This window comes from Cherax quadricarinatus, unplaced genomic scaffold (genome assembly GCF_038502225.1).
Source record: "Cherax quadricarinatus isolate ZL_2023a unplaced genomic scaffold, ASM3850222v1 Contig1229, whole genome shotgun sequence".
Lineage (NCBI taxonomy): Eukaryota > Metazoa > Arthropoda > Malacostraca > Decapoda > Parastacidae > Cherax > Cherax quadricarinatus.
The window spans coordinates 6,060-26,593 of NW_027196255.1; the positions used below are offsets into that span (position 1 = coordinate 6,060).

Sequence of the window (20,534 nt, forward strand, 5' to 3'; positions counted from 1 at the left end):
AGGTACTCACCTTCTGGTATTCTTCAAGCAGGTACTCACATTCTGGTATTCTTCAAGCAGGTACTCACATTCTGGTATTCTTCAAGCAGGTACTCACATTCTGGTATTCTTCAAGCAGGTACTCACATTCTGGTATTCTTCAAGCAGGTACTCACATTCTGGTATTCTTCAAGCAGGTACTCACCTTCTGGTATTCTTCAAGCAGGTACTCACATTTTGGTATTCTTCAAGCAGGTACTCACATTCTGGTATTCTTCAAGCAGGTACTCACATTCTGGTATTCTTCAAGCAGGTACTCACATTCTGGTATTCTTCAAGCAGGTACTCACATTCTGGTATTCTTCAAGCAGGTACTCACATTTTGGTATTCTTCAAGCAGGTACTCACCTTCTGGTATTCTTCAAGCAGGTACTCACATTCTGGTATTCTTCAAGCAGGTACTCACATTCTGGTATTCTTCAAGCAGGTACTCACCTTCTGGTATTCTTCAAGCAGGTACTCACATTCTGGTATTCTTCAAGCAGGTACTCACATTCTGGTATTCTTCAAGCAGGTACTCACATTCTGGTATTCTTCAAGCAGGTACTTACATTCTGGTATTCTTCAAGCAGGTACTCACCTTCTGGTATTCTTCAAGCAGGTACTCACATTCTGGTATTCTTCAAGCAGGTACTCACATTTTGGTATTCTTCAAGCAGGCACTCACCTTCTGGTATTCTTCAAGCAGGTACTCACATTCTGGTATTCTTCAAGCAGGTACTCACATTCTGGTATTCTTCAAGCAGGTACTCACCTTCTGGTATTCTTCAAGCAGGTACTCACATTCTGGTATTCTTCAAGCAGGTACTCACATTCTGGTATTCTTCAAGCAGGTACTCACATTCTGGTATTCTTCAAGCAGGTACTCACATTCTGGTATTCTTCAAGCAGGTACTCACATTCTGGTATTCTTCAAGCAGGTACTCACATTCTGGTATTCTTCAAGCAGGTACTCACATTCTGGTATTCTTCAAGCAGGTACTCACATTCTGGTATTCTTCAAGCAGGTACTCACATTCTGGTATTCTTCAAGCAGGTACTCACATTCTGGTATTCTTCAAGCAGGTACTCACCTTCTGGTATTCTTCAAGCAGGTACTCACCTTCTGGTATTCTTCAAGTAGGTACTCACCTTCTGGTATTCTTCAAGCAGGTACTCACATTCTGGTATTCTTCAAGCAGGTACTCACCTTCTGGTATTCTTCAAGCAGGTACTCACCTTCTGGTATTCTTCAAGCAGGTACTCACATTCTGGTATTCTTCAAGCAGGGACTCACATTCTGGTATTCTTCAAGCAGGTACTCACATTCTGGTATTCTTCAAGCAGGTACTCACATTCTGGTATTCTTCAAGCAGGTACTTACCTTCTGGTATTCTTCAAGCAGGTACTCACCTTCTGGTATTCTTCAAGCAGGTACTCACATTCTGGTATTCTTCAAGCAGGTACTCACATTCTGGTATTCTTCAAGCAGGGACTCACATTCTGGTATTCTTCAAGCAGGTACTCACATTCTGGTATTCTTCAAGCAGGTACTCACATTCTGGTATTCTTCAAGCAGGTACTTACCTTCTGGTATTCTTCAAGCAGGTACTCACCTTCTGGTATTCTTCAAGCAGGTACTCACATTCTGGTATTCTTCAAGCAGGTACTCGCATTCTGGTATTCTTCAAGCAGGTACTCACATTCTGGTATTCTTCAAGCAGGTACTTACCTTCTGGTATTCTTCAAGCAGGTACTCGCATTCTGGTATTCTTCAAGCAGGTACTCACCTTCTGGTATTCTTCAAGCAGGTACTCACCTTCATTCCGGGATTCTTCTTCTTAAGCTGGACAAACTTGTCATAGTTCTTGAGGTCGTTGTCAAGCCAAGAGTCGTGTTGTTTGGCCAAGAGGGTCTTGGGGTCGAGGATAGCAAAGGCATACACCAGGTGGGTACACAGCTCCACTGGGATGTCTTCCACTGTGTACTTGGCCACACCTGCAAAAACAATATCCAGGTGTTTGTTTACATTTTACTTAGCGCTCTCCTTCATTTTTATTAGACATGTTCCATATATGTTATCAACACTTGTGTCAAGGATATGAAATGGTTATAATCAGAACGATAATTTTTGAAGTGGTGGAGAGGTAAGCCAGTGGAAGGCCTCGGTAAGATGACCAAGCTCAAGTGGTGGGTCATCATATGACTAAGACCCGCGTTAGGAAACATTTGTCCTGTTTCCTGACAAAACTAATCTGAACTCCTGCAAGACAAGCTTATTGTAACGTCATTACTCTCCCATATAACATGCTACTTGCAAGTAACGTCAACAACACTCCCTGGTACACATGTTACATGCATGCTTATCACATGTGATAATAAGTATAGACTGAAAATATAATTTTGGATTTTAAATTAGAAAGCAACCTCCAAGTGCTGCCGTACATGTTCCCTGTAAGTAACTCCGTAAACGATATGTTCCCTGTAAGTAACTCCGTAAACGACATGTTCCCTGTAAGCAACTCCGTAAACGATATGTTCCCTGTAAGTAACTCCGTAAACGACATGTTCCCTGTAAGCAACTCCGTAAACGAAATCTCTGTAAGTAACTCAGTGAATGACATGTTCCCTGCAAGTAACTCCCTAAACGACATGTTCCCTGTAACTCCGTAAACGGCATGTTCTCTGTAAGTAACTCAGTAAACGAAATGTTCCCTGCAAGTAACTCCCTAAACGACATGTTCCCTGTAACTCCGTAAACGCCATGTTCCCTGTAAGTAATACCGTAAACGACATGTTCCCTGTAAGTAACTCATGACATGTTCCCTGTAAGTAACTCCGTAAACGACACGTTCCCTGTAAGTTAATTTAGCGTTGCTCTCTTGTAAGGAAAGAGTTAATCTGAGATCTTTACTGTTGGTTATAAGTGACAATATTCACTGCCTAACGCAGTAGTATAAATATTTACAGAACTATATTTAATTAGCTTCTTTCTGTTTCTGTTTATTTCATGTTTCCTTACCCTCTCTCACCGCCTCTTCCTCCCCTAAATCCCCTCCCCTCCCCTAAATCTCCGCCTCTTCCTTGTCCCTCAGCATCCCCTGGTTACAATCATCCTTCACATCTATCTTCACCTACTAGCTGCAATAACAACTTTCTACTGTCAGTTTCCCCAAAGTCCACCACCTTGGTTGAGTCCAATGACCTTTGCTGACTGACCTTTCTCCTGCGTTCGTAACTGTCGCTTCACATGCTCTCTTCACCATCCTGACCTTTATGTCTCATCTCCCGGTGTCATGGGATGAGAGTCGTGCCCGACTGAGTGGGCGTGGTCAGTGTGACGTCACAGGGACGTTGAATGGAATAAAAAGAAGACTTAAATTATAACTGTTCTCAGTCAGCTTTATGTAACTGGACTTGTAGGTCGTTGCAGGCAGTGATCTATGGAAGATTGTTGCTGCAGGACTCCCTGTTATTACTGTATAACAGCGAATTTCCTTAGCCAGGACGTGAATAAGGAGGAAATTACTGTTATACCTAACACGTAAAGAAGAGAGTCTGCAGATGTAGAGATAATACAAGTGTAGTGATAATGCACGCAGGAAGATGGGCGCTTATATACTGCAGTAAGATGAGGTGCAGCAGATGAAGGCATCGTTACTGGTAGGCGGGACCCACCAGTGGTCTTCAAATTACGGAAAAAAAATATACTGGAGATGGTACAAAGATGAGCAAGCAAGCTTGTACCATCACCAAGACACAAAGCATATGAAGAAGAATCATAGCATTGGCTTAAGCCGGTGGGAGAATTGAACCTGCCTCGCACGGGCCAGTAGGCCTGCTGCAGTGTTCCTTTATGTTCTTATACAACGTTTTCTCTCTTAGGAAATGAGGACTACGAGATCACATTCAATCCTTTAAGATATTAAATGGTTCTGGTAGACGAGTTCACATCTCGAAAGAATGGAATAAAACTGCGAACATACGTCAACATTTTTTTCAAAATAATTATACAAATACAAATAATTTTTCTTATCAGCAGTATAGAGGTAAACAAACCAGGGTACGGGTGGGGTCTGAACTCGAGGCAAGTGAGTCGTAAAACTCCAGGCTAGCGTGTAAGCCACGCTGGCGAGAAATTCATCAGTAAAAACTTGCATTTGTGGTCACAGTGGGACCCATGCTAACCTTCCTATGATGTATAAATATACCTTGTTGGATGAAGCTTATTGTAGCCAACTGGTCCAGTGGCTGACGCACTCCAATTTTACGACTCTCTTGCTACGAGTTCAGTCCATAACCAGTAGGCCTGGTCGTGGACCGGGCCGCGGGGGCGTTGATCCCTGGAATACTCTCCAGGTAGACTCCAGGTACTATGGTTTGTTTGCAATCGTATCATTACGATTTTATAAATCAGTATACACATGAAGGTCTCTTCATGAAATTCAATTTCAATAACAAAAACATATAACGGATCAAGTAAACCATGTCCTAAATGAAACAAGCTGGGAAGAACAACACGGATCTGAACATTTGCCTTGAAAAAATGAATTCTGTGGTTCTTGAGATCTGCTCAAGACACATTCCATTAAGAAAAAGAAAGAGAAGATGTAAACTAGAAAGAGAGAGACGTTCCCTATACAGACGAAGGCGAAGAGTCACAGAGCTGCTGAGTGGGGCCAATATATCTGAAATACGAAGGGAGGCACTAGTCAATGAAATTGCAAATATCGAACTTAAGCTGAAGGAATCTTACAGGAGACAAGAATCACAGGAAGAACTAAAAGCCATAAAGTAAATTAAAAAAAAAAATACTTCTTCTCTTATGCCAAATCTAAGGGAAAAACAACATCCAGTATTGGGCCCCTGCTTAGGTGGGATGGGACATACACAGATGACAGCCAAGAAATGAGTGAGATACTAAAGTCCCAATATGACTCAGTGTTCAGCGAGTCACTGCCCAGACTAAGGGTCAACAACCCAAATGAATTAATTCTGTATGAACGAAACTCAAAATTTGGTCATCTCAAGAACCTCGGATATTATCCTAACTCCACAAGACTTTGAAAAGGCAGCAAATAACATGACCATGCACTCAACCCCAGGCCCAGACTCGTGGAACTCCGTGTTCATCAAGAATTGCAAGAAGCCCTTATCACGTGCCTTCAGCATTCTATGGAGAGGGAGCATGGACACAGGGGTCATCCCACACACACTAAAAACAACAGACATAGCCCCACTCCACAAAGGTGGCAGTAAAGCAATTGCAAAGAACTACAGACCGATAGCACTAACATCCCATATCATAAAAATCTTTGAGAGGGTTCTAAGAAGCAAGATCGCCAACCACCTAGATACCCATCAGTTACACAACCCAGGGCAACACGGGTTTAGAGCAGGTCGCTCCTGCCTGTCCCAGCTACTGGACCACTATGACAAGGTCCTGGATGCTGTAGAGGATAAACAAAATACAGATGTAGTATACACAGACTTTGCAAAAGCTTTCACTCCAAGCGGACATCAACCAAATCTTCATATGGGCCACTCAAAACAATATGAAGTTCAACGAGGAGAAATTTCAACTACTCAGATATGGAAAACTTGAGGAAATTAAAAATGTATCAGGGTATACGACAAATTCTAACCATACAATAGAGCGAAAAAGTAATGTGAAGGACCTGGGAGTGATAATGTCAGAGGATCTCGCCTTCAAAGACCACAACAATGTATCTACCTCATCTGCTAGGAAAATGATAGGATGGATAATGAGAACCTTCAAAACTAGGGACGCCAAGCCCATGATGATTCTCTTCAAATCGCTTGTGCTCTCTAGGCTGGAATACTGCTGTACACTAACGGCCCCCTTCAAGGCTGGCGACATTGCAGACCTGGAGAGTGTACAAAGAACTTTCACGGCACACATAAGTACGATAAGGCACCTAAATTACTGGGAACGGTTGAAGGTCCTTGATCTGTATTCCCTGGAACGCAGGCGAGAGAGATACATGATAATATACACTTGGAAGGTCCTGGAGGGATTGGTACCAAACCTGCACACGAAAATCACTCCCTATGAAAGCAAAAGACTCGGCAGGAGATGCAACATTCCCCCGATGAAAAGCAGGGGCGCCACGAGTACACTGAGAGACAACACAATAAGTGTCCGGGGCCCAAGACTGTTCAACTGCCTCCCAGCATACATAAGGGGGATTACCAATAGACCCCTGGCTGTCTTCAAGAAGGCACTGGACAGGCACCTAAAGTCAGTACCTGACCAACCGGGCTGTGGTTCGTACGTCAGCTTGCGTGCGGCCAGCAGTAACAGCCTGGTTGATCAGACCCTGATCCACCATGAGGCCTGGTCTCAGACCGAGCCGCGGGGGCGTTGACCCCCGACCCCCTCTCCAGGTAAACTCCAGGTACGTAGTTCCCGGCAATCGTAAAATTCGCCAATCATAGTGGTATTTTCGTATAAACATGGACTCGCTTTTCATAGGTTGACTCGCGAGTCGTAGTTCGTCCGGGACGCGTACCCACGGCGTGAGCCAGGGCGGCAGCCAGTCTGGCATTGTTTACCAGTGAGCGAAGGTCCCCTCACGTGCTCCAGCGAAATATTTCATAATATTCCATTTATTTTAGTGCTTGCAAGTACTAAATAAGCTACCATGGCTCCAAAGAAAGCTCCTAGTGCCAAGCCTGTGGTAAAGAAGGTGAGAAATACGATTGAATTTAAGAAAACCATCATTGAACAATATGAAAGTGGTACAAGTGTGGCCGAACTGTCCAGGATGTATAAGAAACCCTACACAACCTTATGTTCCATAGTGGCCAAGAAAAATGAAATAAAGGATGCTGTTGTTGCAAAGGGAGTAACTATGCTGACAAAAATGAGATCACCAGTACTGGAAGAGGTTGAGAAGTTATTATTGGTGTGGATAAATGAGAAACAATTAGCAGGAGATACTCTTATGACTTCGTTTATTTGTGAAAAGGCTAGGCAGTTGCATGAAGATTTGGTAAAGAAATTGCCTGCAAATAGTGGTGAAGTGAGTGAATTTAAGGCCAGCAAAGGCTGGTTTGAGAGATTTAAGAACCGTACTGGCATACACAGTGTGGTAAGGCATGGTGAGGCTGCCAGTTCGGACCACAAGGCGGCTGAAAAATATGTGCATGAATTCCAGGAGTACATAGAGGCTGAAGGACTGAAACCTGAACAAGTGTTCAATTGTGACGAAACAGGCCTCTTTTGGAAGAAAATGCCAAAGAGGACCTTCATTACACAAGAGGAAAAGGCAATGCCAGGACACAAGCCTATGAAAGACAGGCTGACGCTAATGTTCTGTGCTAATGCTAGTGGGGATTTCAAAGTGAAGCCATTACTAGTGTACCATTCTGAAAATCCCAGAGTGTTCAGGAAAAACAATGTTATGAAGAGTAAATTGTGTGTGTTTTGGAAATCTAATAGTAAGGCATGGGTCACGAGGGAAATTTTCGTCGAGTGGTTCAATGAAGTGTTTGGCCCTAGTGTGAAGGAGTATCTCCTGGAAAAGAAATTGGATCTCAAGTGCCTGCTAGTAATGGACAATGCACCTGCTCATCCTCCAAACTTGGATGACCTAATTTTCGAGGAGTTTGGGTTCATCACAGTAAAGTTCTTGCCCCCGAATACCACTCCTCTCCTCCAACCCATGGACCAGCAGGTTATTGCAAACTTTAAAAAACTCTACACAAAAGCAATGTTTCACAGGTGCTTGACTGTGACCACAGACACTCACTTGACCCTAAGGGAATTTTGGAGAGAACACTTCAGCATCCTCCACTGCATAACCCTTATAGGTATGGCTTGGGAGGGAGTGACTACCAGGACTTTGAACTCTGCCTGGAGAAAATTGTGGCCAGATTGTGTCGACAAGAGGGATTTTGAAGAATTTGGGACTGACCCTAATGAGCCTATGTCTGTTGTAAAATCAATTGTGGCACTGGGGAGTTCCATGGGGTTGGATGTGAGTTTGGAGGATGTGGAAGAATTGGTGGAAGACCACAATGAAGAGCTCACCACTGAGGAGCTGCAAGAGCTTCAGCAGGAAGAGCAACACATCGCAGCTCAGAATCTTGCTGCAGAGGAGGAGGAAGAGAGATGGAAGAAGGTGCCTTCTTCAGAAATTAAAGAGATTTTTACTATGTGGGGTAAGATGGAAAGCTTTATGGAGAAACATCACCCTAACAAGGTTGTTGCAAGCCAGGTTGGCAACATGTACAGTGACAAAGTCTTGGGCCATTTTAGGGAAGTGTTAAAGAGACGCCAGAAACAGAGCTCTCTCCACAGTTATTTTGTGAGACAGGACTCCAGTGACTCTCAAGGTGGTCCTAGTGGCATTAAGAAACAGAGAAGAGAAGCAACCCCAGAAAAGCAAATGGTACCTGAGGTGTTGATGGAAGGGGATTCCCCTTCCAAACTATAAACAATCCACTCTCTCTCCTCCTCCAGTCTCCCATACACTAAGAAGAATCTCCAATAAAGGTAAGTGTTATGCTGTTAATGTTTCATTCATCATTTCCCATTGTATTGTTTATGTACTACATGCATATTTCATGTTAAAAATTTTTTTGTTTTAATACTTCTGGGTGTCAGGAACGGATTAATTGTATTTACATTATTTCTTATGGGGAAAATTGATTCGTAAATCGTAAATTTCGTTTATAGTAACGGCTCCAGGAACGGATTAATTACGAACAACGAGGGACCACTATATATATATATATATATGCAATAAGATCACAGTAAACAGGTGATTTCAGAATATGCAAAACAACCACTCTGAAAGAATAGAGAAATTCCAAGCGCTTTCGTGACTACTCACATTATCAATATATATATATATATATATATATATATATATATATATATATATATATATATATATATATATATATATATATATATATATATATATATATATATATATATATATATATATAAATATGTCGTGCCGAATATGTAAAACTGGCAAATTAGCAAGAACTCATTTAAAATTAAGTCCTTTCTAAAATTTTCTCTTATACGTTTAAAGATATATTTTTTTCATTAATGTTGATGTAAAAATTTATAATTTTGCACCAAAAGAATCTTAGAAAACTTACCTAACCTTATTATAACAAGAACAATTTATTTTAGCCTAACCCAACTAAATATATTTTAGATTTGTTTACAATAATTTAATACTAAACAAACACAGTGAAATATATTTTTTTCGTTAGGTTCAGAATGATTTTGGCGAAATTATTGCATACACAAATTTTCACTTGTCCTATATGGCAAGATGAGCGTTGCTATTTAAGCCAAGATCGCAAGTTCTGCCTATTCGACACGACATATATATATATATATATATATATATATATATATATATATATATATATATATATATATATATATATATATATGTATATATATGCATGGACATGCATGTGTAGTGTAACTTAAGTGTAAGTAGAAGTAGCAAGATATACCTGTTATCCAACATGTTTATGAGACAAAAAAACGACACCATCAATCCTACCATCATGTAAAACAGTTACAGGTTTCTGTTTCACAATTACCTGGCAGGACAGTAGTACCTCCCTGGGTGGTTGCTGTCTACCAACCTACTACCTACAACCTAACACCTCTCTCTCTTAAGGAGGGGTGTTAATGTTGCAGTTTTATAAGTGTAAGGCGCCCCTCTGGCAAGACAGTTTTTTTTTCGGCCCACCGTGCCTTGGTGGGAATCGGCCGATGTGTTAATATATATATATATATATATATATATATATATATATATATATATATATATATATATATATATATATATATATATATATATATATATATATAATAGGCACAGCAATATGAGTGCATATTTTGTGTGTTAAGTAAATTCAAATCCTTGTCTGGCACAGGAATGGGTGATTATCCACACAGCAGCGTTTTTCTTGTCATTAATGGTTGAAGGTGATTTGTTGTAGTAGATCCCCAGTCAATGTACAGACCCAAAATTTTGTGCTGCTGTGGGAGAACCGATGATCAATATGTTGAGCTGGATATCTGAAGCTCTGTTCCCAGATAGCATGTAGTAGGTTTTACCTACATTGTGAGTGAGTTTGTTAGTAGTCATCCAGGTAACTATTTTTAGTAGCTTGTCATTAAGTGTTACTGAGCGTAGTCGGATTTGAGTGGGAGAAGACATAAGTAGTGTCATCTGCGAACAGAACAGGTTTAAGGAGATGAGATGCGTCGGGGAGATCGTTGATGTAAATGAGAAAGAGCAGAGGGCCAAGGACGCTCCTTGGGCCTTGGGGCACTCCTGTGTCTACAGGCTGAGTTGACGAGGTTGCGTCGTTGGCGGACACATACTGGTGTATATTGCTAAGATAAGATTTTAGGTCTGTCAGGGTATGTCATCTGATCCCATAATGTTGTAATTTAAGGTGCAGAAGTGCAGAATGCAGTTCAAGCATTTGAATAATTGCATCATTCGTAATTTTTTTCGGCCTAACATCAAACTGGCATAGGTTGATTATGTTGTGAGGTATTAGGTAGGGGTAAACTAGCTTATGCATTATTTTTTTGAAGATTTTAGATAGCAAAAGCAAGTTGGATGTAGGCCTATACTTATTTCAGTTGGATCGCCTTCTTTGGGGATCGGGGTAACCCTTGCTACCTTGAGTAAGGATGGAAAGTCGAAGATTCCACAGATTTGTTGAACAGTTGAAATAGTGGGTGACTGCACATGAACTGTTTTATTGTAATAAAGTTGGTAGAATTACCGACAATTCTATGGCTTGATAAAGCTCCTGGAGAGCGAAACGTTGCCACAATAAATGTCACATTAGTTGCACTTGTGTCCTTTTACTTTACAAACTGTTTTATTGTACATTAGTGGTGGCAAATTATTTAGGTTTTCTGTCTTTTTTTTATGATGAGTGAGACTTAGGTAGAATCAGCTGGAGCTTGATACAGTGAATCTGAACAATTTCCAGTGAAGTAGTCACTAATGTTGAAAACACGAAGGCAATAAAGTCATTTAAGATTCACTTGGACAATCACTTTGCAAGTACAGAATTCATCCAGAAAGTACTATACCTGGGGCAATGGTAATCAAAGGATTCTAGATGTTTGTTCAGCAACTGCATCTGGACGGTCAGCTGACAATGAGCTAGTTAACTTAACAATAGTAGCAGTAGATATAGAAGTAGTAGTAGTAGTATGGGTAGAAATAAATGGTTGGTATAAATCATAGCAGTAAGAGCAGTGGAATAACAGGAGTTACGATGGGAACAGTTTTAATTAAACAAAGGTAGTCGTGGCCAGTCTTTTATCCATTTCCGTCTCTCCTGTAAATTCCGTGTCATTTTTTCAACATGGTATGGCATGTTTTTTCCTGTTCTCAAGCCGGCAGTACCCGGAGGGATTGTTACGCGCCCCTACTTCACTCCATTATATACAAAAATAAAAGGCCTGGTTAAAATAAGTTCTGTAATAATATATCGCGAACCACTTTATTACTAGCTAGATAAAGCAGGTTCGACTATATATTATTATCGGGTACAGTATGAATCAAAAGTACTCTCATTGTATTATATTGTATATTATATCTTTCCCCATGATTATTATAACTATAATATTATATTATATTATTATTAGGTTAGGTATTACGAATGTGTAACCACTACTGTAGTGACCAATTGGTGGTTCTAGAATTGACGCCACGCGTCGCCTTCTGGCAGAGCTGAAGTCTGACTATGAAGTAGTTGAGTGAGTCAGTCAGCTCCTAGCTCTGACTCGGTACGGGTCTTCAACCCAAAGCTCCTAGCTTAAACTAAAACTTTATACCAAGTCTTGCCGTTGCCATTAGTCTGGTAATTCATGTCACTTATGAAAGATAACTATTTCGTTACCCTAGACCTTTCTAAAAGAGTAGATTATTAATTGAAATTATTGTATCATACTCTGTTAATGAGAATTTGAACGTAAGATTGGGTTTCTTGCTGTATAGTGTTTCATTTATAATTGCTTGTGGTTATTTTAATTCACTAACCAAATACCAATGAAGCTAAACGATTGGTAATAAAATAAAACTAAAAAAAAGAAATGGAGTTATTTGTGCCCCTATTGTTACGGTGAAGATTAAGTCGTAACAAATGGGTTGTCTGTCCGGGAGCTACTTACCCTGAAGTACATATTTGTTTTGCATTAAAATTAAGCTCCCTTGCGAGAATTAAGAAAATGGATCCAGAAATTAAGTCATTATTAGATGAATTAACAGAGGCTACTCTTGACACTTTAAAATTACAGACGTGTTGGCAAATAGCTAGACAGTTAGATATACCTTATAATAGATACCATAGCGCAGAGACTCTTAGGTCCCTAATTAAGGATAGATTATTTCCGAAAATCCCAAGCAATGCCAGAACTAGATTCGGAAGATAGTTTTATTTCTCAGTTTGAGGAAGTAGAAATCCCACGGACGGGAACTGCCTTAAATAATGAAGTTGAACCAGGGTTTACAAGGCCTTACTACTCAGTCCAGTCTCAAAGCTCTCCCCCGTTCATTTCCCCGGAGTATGTATCGGTGGTTGGAACGAACCCTCAGTCAAATGACGGGGATAATTTTAGGACTGGTGCTCGTCCCAAAATACTTCCGGAGAAGACGCCCGAATTCCCTTCGGTGTCATTACCTCTTGGGAATTTCACGTCCGAACAACTAGAGAGAATAGAACGCATATTACTATTACAAAACTCTCAAATCGAAGCTAGAAGACGTCTAAACGAGGAAGAATTTAGGCGTGAAAGGTTTCGTTTTGAAACAAAGCAGAAGGGAGTTCCGGAAGAAAGAGACGTGAAGAGCACGGTAACCGGGTTTGACTTGCATAAAGCAGCTCTGATGGTACCTAAGTTTAACGAAACAGACTTAGATGAATTCTTTGAAATTTTTGAGAATCAGGCACGTTCAATGGGCTGGCCCAAAGACAAATGGGCCACATTGCTGCACACGTCTCTATATGGAAAGGCGCAGTCTTGTGTCGCCTCCTTACCATATGAGTTTTATGTCCAGTACGACGTAGTAAAGAGAACTATTTTAGAAGCATATGACATGCTCCCTATTAGTTACCAAATAGCTTTTCGTTCCATGAAACGGCAAACAGGACAAACTTATTTAGATTTTGCCCGAGGGAAAGCAGTGGCGTTTGAACGTTGGTGTCGAGCTTCTCGGGTCACGACTTTAAAAGATCTATCACAATTAATGTTACTAGAAGATTTGTATGCAAATTTTCCAGAGGGAGTTCGCCAGTATCTTGTTGGCCATCCGCAAACGACGTTGTTAGAGACTGCCGCGCTGGCAGACAACTTTGAGATTTCCCAGAGGTTGGTACAATCTGAAAGCAGCCAGGTTATCAAACCAGCAACGAGACCCGAACCTGCGAAGCCTTTCGGTAAGCGACCTACCCAACCCGTTCACTCCCGTGTAACAAGTAAACCCGAAGTAAAACACCAAATTCAATCGAGCCCATCCTATAGACCAGATAGGTCATGGGAAAAAATTAAATGTTCGTACTGTTCGAAGCTGGGACATTTCAAATCACAATGCTTTAAGCGTGATAGGGACCAGGGAAGGAGTCCATCCTATAGATTGCCCACACAAATCATATCCTCTACGACTCATCCAAGGAAGTCCGAGCCAAGAGTAGACGCTCTGTCCCAAGGAAAAGGAACAGATCCTCCTAGTTGACTAAGCAGAATATGGGTATCATCGTCAAACTTGTCAAGAGCTATGAGTCCTTACTTTTCCAAAAGCAAAGTAGGAATTACCGATAGCCAGTTGTTGCAAGTAAATTCCTTTAGGGATACGGGGTCCTACTTAACATTATTAAGAGAAGGACTGTTATCATTCCCCGCCAGATCATATACGGGTTTCGACGCTCTGTTGGAAGCTTATGGTGGCTCCACTACGCGAGTACCCCTGTACAAGTTATATGTTGAAACTCCTATTTTTACAGGCTGGACGTCAATCGGAGTGTCTCCAACTAACTTCCCCATAAAAGACGTAGACCTATTGATTGGGAACGACTTAGCGGAAGAAGGAATATGGAAAGAGCCCATAGTTATGGAAAATCCAACCGAGGAAAATTACGTCATCGAAGCCCGACGAACGGAACCTACCCTCTTTCCTCTGAGCGTAGTAACCCGGGCAATGACCAAACAGTCGCGTTCTCCGTTGGTATCGGAGGAAGTCATGGACGACGTCGACGTAGGAGTAGGAGACATATTCAACGAAAGCTCGAGTGTCGAGCCAACAATCCACCCAGAACCGATACCAGTTCCTAAGTCGGTGGTTTCCGAAATAGATTTATTCTCGAAGGAGGATCTAGTAAGAGAACTCCAAATAGACCCCTCCTTAAGTGACATCAGGAAGCTTGCTGTGTTGGGAGAAGAAGCCCTTAAAAGTGACAGCTCTTACTATTGGGAGAAGGACTTACTGAAAAAGAAACTAGGATCTCTTAAAAGTGATCATCTAGTGGTCTTGCCTACCCCGTTTAGAAATTTAGCATGTAAGTTTGCTCATGACAGTCCTCAAGGTGGACATCTGGGACAAAAGAAGACTTTTAGAAAAATTGCTAAGCACTTCACATGGCCAAAAATGAAGGAAGAAGTGGAACGGTATGTAAGAAGCTGTTCCGTGTGTCAACTAGTAGGCAAACCTGCACATAATCCACCACCTGCGCCGTTGAACCCTATACAAGTAACAGGCGAACCCTTTTCACGTCTGGTGATCGACTGTGTCGGCCCGCTACCCAAGACTCGGCAGGGCAACCAGTTCCTGTTCACTATCATGGACACAGTCACCAGGTACCCGGAAGCAGTTCCTCTCAGGAGGATTAATGCTCGCCTAATAGTGAGAGCACTGATTAAGTTCTTCTCTCACTTTGGATTTCCAAGAGAAGTTCAATCGGATCAAGGGTCGAATTTTACTTCAAAATTTTTCCGTGAAGCCTTGGCTCAGTTAGGGGTCAAGACGGTTTACGCGACGGCCTATCGACCCCAATCACAAGGCGTGGTGGAAAGGTTCCATCAAACTTTGAAGATTATGATGAGGTCCTATTGTTTACAGTATTCCAAAGATTGGGATGAAGGTATTCCACTACTCTTGTTTGCCCTAAGAGAAAGCGAACAAGACAACTTGAAGTTTTCGCCATTTGAGTTAATATATGGGCATCAAATTAGAGGACCAGTACAGGTTCTCAAAGAAGCTTGGACCGGGGAAGAAACGCCGACTTTTAGGAGCTCTCCTACCTTAATGAAAGAACGCCTGAGCCTAGCTAGAGAATTGGCCGCCGAAAACTTACGACAAGCACAGAGTAAGATGAAGGAGGAATACGATCGTCGAACTAAACTTCGTTCATTTGAACCAAAAGATCAAGTTCTGGTTCAACGATTTCATCAGGGACATGCTCTACAGCCCAAATTTGAAGGTCCTTTAGAAATCGTGAAGCGCCTAAGTGACGTGAACTACTTGGTAAGGACGCCGAAGAAGAGGAACTCACAACGGACGTATCACATTAACCAACTTAAACCCTATTCAGGAATCGTTTCACCAGTTTCTACTATAACTCCTCTGAACCAAGAACGGGTTCCAGTAAGTTCGGATGAAATGATAGGAATACCAGTTCTTCTGAACAATTCGACAGCCTTAAAGAATTTAAATTCTCTACTGATAAATCTGGAAGTGGACAAAGGACACGAAATAAAATCCCTGATTAAGGCAAATCTCCACCTATTCAACGACGTCCCAAAACCGTGTACGTTGGGTGTGCACGATGTTACTCTCAGAGAACCTACTCCAATCAAGCAATCTCCCTACAGAGTGAGTCCCAAGAAACAAGGTGAGCTAGAGGCAGAGGTGAACTTCTTACTCTCACACGGGTTGATAAAACCAAGTAACAGTCCTTGGGCATCCCCGTGCATTCTAGTCCCCAAACCAGATGGGACCTCCCGTATGTGCACGGATTTTAGAAAAGTCAATGCTGTAACAGTACCTGATGGGTTTCCAATACCCAGAATTGACGACTTAATAGACAAGGTCTCCAGAGCTAAGTATATCAGTAAATTGGACTTGTTAAGAGGGTATTACCAAGTCCCGTTGTCACCAAGAGCTCAAGAGATATCGGCTTTTACGATACCTGGTGGCCTATACAAGTATTGCGTTATGCCCTTCGGCTTCTGTAACGCGGCCTCTACGTTCCAGCGTATTATGAACATACTTACGGGCGGATTGGACGGAGTAGAAGCTTACTTAGACGACTTAGTCGTATACAGCGACAGTTGGCCCCAACACCTTAGACAGCTTAAAGCCTTGTTTGACGCCTTAAGTAAACATAATTTTACAGTGAATTTGTCCAAGTGTGAGTTTGGCCAGACGAAAATTAAATACTTAGGATTTCGGATTGGACAAGGTGAAGTCGCTCCTTTGAACGCCAAAGTAAAGGCCCTCTTAGAATTTCCTACCCCTAAGGATAGGAAAAGCGTATCAAGATTTTTAGGAGTTGCCGGTTACTACCGTCGGTTCTGTCCGAATTTTGCACAGGTAGCTTTTCCCCTAACTGAATTAACAAGTCCAAAAACAAAGTTTTCATGGACCCAGGACTGTGAAATTGCTTTTAATCGTTTAAAAAGATTACTATCCTCTTCCCCAGTATTGCTAAGTCCTGATTTTAATAAACCATTCCACTTACAAATAGATGCCAGTGCGTATGCTTTGGGAGCCGCATTGTTACAGAAGGCTCCAAATTCTGACCTATTACAACCTGTTTCTTATTTTTCTTCTAAGTTAAAGAAACACCAAATTAATTATTCAACTATAGAAAAAGAAGCCTTAGCTCTCGTTGTATGCCTAGAGAATTTTGATGTATATTTAGGATCTTCTACCCATCAGATATCGGTGTACTCCGATCATAATCCTTTGACCTTCATAAATTCTATGAAATCGAAGAACGCCAGAATACTTCGTTGGGCTTTGAGAATTCAACCCTTCTCTATTACCATTTCCCATATAAAAGGAAAACATAATCTCATTGCTGATGCCCTCTCTAGGCCTTGAAATTTTATTAATATACCTTTATTTTAACAGTATGAGTCGGTACTTTTATGACCATCTATGTTGTGGAGAAAGCTGGAGATGATGTAGGACTGCTGTCTATGTTACAACCTCTGCTACTATGACAGATGCTACCCACCACAGAGAGTACAAGTCAATGGCGACCGTCAGTCGCGAGGGGGGAGGTGTTACGCGCCCCTACTTCACTCCATTATATACAAAAATAAAAGGCCTGGTTAAAATAAGTTCTGTAATAATATATCGCGAACCACTTTATTACTAGCTAGATAAAGCAGGTTCGACTATATATTATTATCGGGTACAGTATGAATCATCAAAAGTACTCTCTTTGTATTATATTGTATTATATTATATCTTTCCCCATGATTATTATAATTATAATATTATATTATATTATTATTAGGTTAGGTATTACGAATGTGTAACCACTACTGTAGTGACCAATTGGTGGTTCTAGAATTGACTCGGTACGGGTCTTCAACCCAAAGCTCCTAGCTTAAACTAAAACTTTATACCAAAGTCTTGCCTTTGCCATTAGTCTGGTAATTCATGTCACTTATGAAAGATAACTATTTCGTTACCCTAGACCTTTCTAAAAGAGTAGATTATTAATTGAAATTATTGTATCATACTCTGTTAATGACTGAAGTCCATATACACAATATTATATTCATTACCTTGATCTACCTCTTCAAATACCTTAGTGAAAAAGTTAAGTCAATTTGTAGGCAGGAACGCCCTTTTGTAAAACCGTGCTGAGTTTCATTGATCAGTTTATGCCTTTTAAGGCAGCTTCGAATAGCCTCGGAAATTACCGATTCCATCAATTTTCTCACAATGGAGGTTAGGTTAATTGGTCTACAACTCGAAGTTAAGGAACTGTCTCCTGCTTTGTAGATAGGCATCACATTTGCTATATTACACTTATCTGGCATTGGCACTATGCCATTGTATAGTGATATGTTGAAAAGACTAGCCAATGGTTTGTATTACGAACACAGGCAATAAATAGCCTAAGAGACTTGGTCATAGAGTAATAAGTGTACACCACGGTAACAAATGGCAAAGCAGAAGCCAGAGAGTGTGCACCGTACTCGACCAGCAGGTAGGCAAGTCTGCCAATGCTTACCACAAGTGAACCACGTTGCTTCAGCTTTGGCGGGTTTGTCTGTGATTGGTCAATGAACCAAGGTACTGATTTAACGATGGGTACCCTATTGATCGTTAAACCCTTAGCACCCGGTTGGCTGGTTGGGAGGCAGCCTATATGGGAGTGTGACATACACCGAATAAATTGTAACATACTCTTTGCATGCCACAGTTTGCTAAGTTACTTCTTACATTCCTTTATAACCCTGGAGTCTAGAGACATGCCAGTATAAAAATAATAGTTTACAAGGTAAACTCCAGGTAAACTCCAGTACATGATGCAACTATTACAGACGTAGTTGACATTACTAGCATACTATAAAATCCCTGGTTATGCAGAGCATTTTGGTCAACTTAGGTTAATCTTGTCCCCACGATGCGACCCACAACAGCCAATTAACACCAAGGCAGTGGTGGGCAGTTCCACTAATCCGCTAATTAACGGAACTAACTTTTTTTTTTTTTAGCGGATTAGCGTTTCCGCTAACTTCGGAAACCATTATCGGACCAATTAGCTTCTGCTAAATAAAGTTCCGCTAACTTTGAGTCCGCTAAAAAAAAATCATAGGTTGTTGGTAGTCGGAAAGCAGTGAGGAGAGCAGTAGCATCATTAATGAGGATGAAAAAGATGACTTCTTCAGCTGCATCACTCAGTTCCGGGAGAGCAGAAGCCACAGGTCACTGAAGTCGAAGGCACAGAGCATGGTGAAGACCTGGCTGGAGACCGACACGAAGGAAGTCGCGAATGAAGTCGCCTTCTTGGGTGAGCAGATCTTGATCGACCTGTTCATTAAGTACAACACCGCCATCTCATCCAGTGCTGCAGTTGAGTGCCTATTCTCTAAAGGCAAAGATATCTTGAAGTAGTAATCAGCCCAGCCATCATCCGATCTTGTCATGATATCCATGCTATGCATTTTGTACAGTAAATAAAGTGTATGTTGGATTTAAACTGATGTTTGATTTCATTTGTTCATTTAACTATTTGCGTGCACCGTATGGCTGTATCGCTGGTGCAGCAATAAGTTGTGTGCACCGTATGGTTGTATCGCTGGTGCAGCGATAAGTTGTGTGCACCTGTATAGCTGTATCGCTGGTGCAGCATAAGTTGTGTGCGCTGTATGGTTGTATCGCTGGTGCAGCAATAAGTTGTATGCACCGTATGGTTGTATCGCTGGTGCAGCATAAGTTGTGTGCACCTGTATGGTTGTATCGCTGGTGCAGCATAAGTTGTGTGCACCTGTATGGTTGTATCGCTGGTGCAGCATAAGTTGTGTGCACCTGTATGGCTGTATCGCTGGTGCAGCATAAGTTGTGTGCACCTGTATGGCTGTATCGCTGGTGCAGCATAAGTTGTGTGCACCTGTATGGCTGTATCGCTGGTGCAGCATAAGTTGTGTGCACCTGTATGGCTGTATCGCTGGTGCAGCATAAGTTGTGTGCACCTGTATGGCTGTATCGCTGGTGCAGCATAAGTTGTGTGCACCTGTATGGCTGTATCGCTGGTGCAGCATAAGTTGTGTGCACCTGTATGGCTGTATCGCTGGTGCAGCATAAGTTGTGTGCACCTGTATGGCTGTATCGCTGGTGCAGCATAAGTTGTGTGCACCTGTATGGCTGTATCGCTGGTGCAGCATAAGTTGTGTGCACCTGTATGGCTGTATCGCTGGTGCAGCATAAGTTGTGTGCACCTGTATGGCTGTATCGCTGGTGCAGCATAAGTTGTGTGCACCTGTATGGCTGTATCGCTGGTGCAGCATAAGTTGTGTGCACCTGTATGGCTGTATCGCTGGTGCAGCATAAGTTGTGTGCACCTGTATGGCTGTATCGCTGGTGCAGCATAAGTTGTGTGCACCTGTATGGCTGTATCGCTAGTGCAGCATAAGTTGTGTGCACCTGTATGGCTGTATCGCTGGTGCAGCATAAGTTGTGTGCACCTGTATGGCTGTATCGCTGGTGCAGCATAAGTTGTGTGCACCTGTATGGCTGTATCGCTGGTGCAGCATAAGTTGTGTGCACCTGTATGGCTGTATCGCTGGTGCAGCATAAGTTGTGTGCACCTGTATGGCTGTATCGCTGGTGCAGCACCTGTATAAGTTGTGTGCACCTGTATGGCTGTATCGCTGGTGCAGCATAAGTTGTGTGCACCTGTATGGCTGTATCGCTGGTGCAGCATAATAAGTTGTGTGCACCTGTATGGCTGTATCGCTGGTG

The 20,534-nt window shown here is 41.8% G+C and overlaps 1 protein-coding gene across 1 annotated transcript in view; it reads right to left on the reverse strand.

The window, feature by feature from the left end:
- Nucleotides 1–1,837: 1,837 nt before the first annotated feature.
- LOC138851616 (chitinase-3-like protein 1) overlaps nt 1,838–20,534 on the reverse strand; it is a gene marked incomplete at its 3' end in the record, with an annotated part of 87,043 nt that continues 68,346 nt past the window's right edge. The window contains exon 3 of the mRNA XM_070080908.1: nt 1,838–2,016. Coding sequence (XP_069937009.1) covers nt 1,838–2,016 — 179 coding nt within the window. The remainder of the gene's footprint in view (nt 2,017–20,534) is intronic.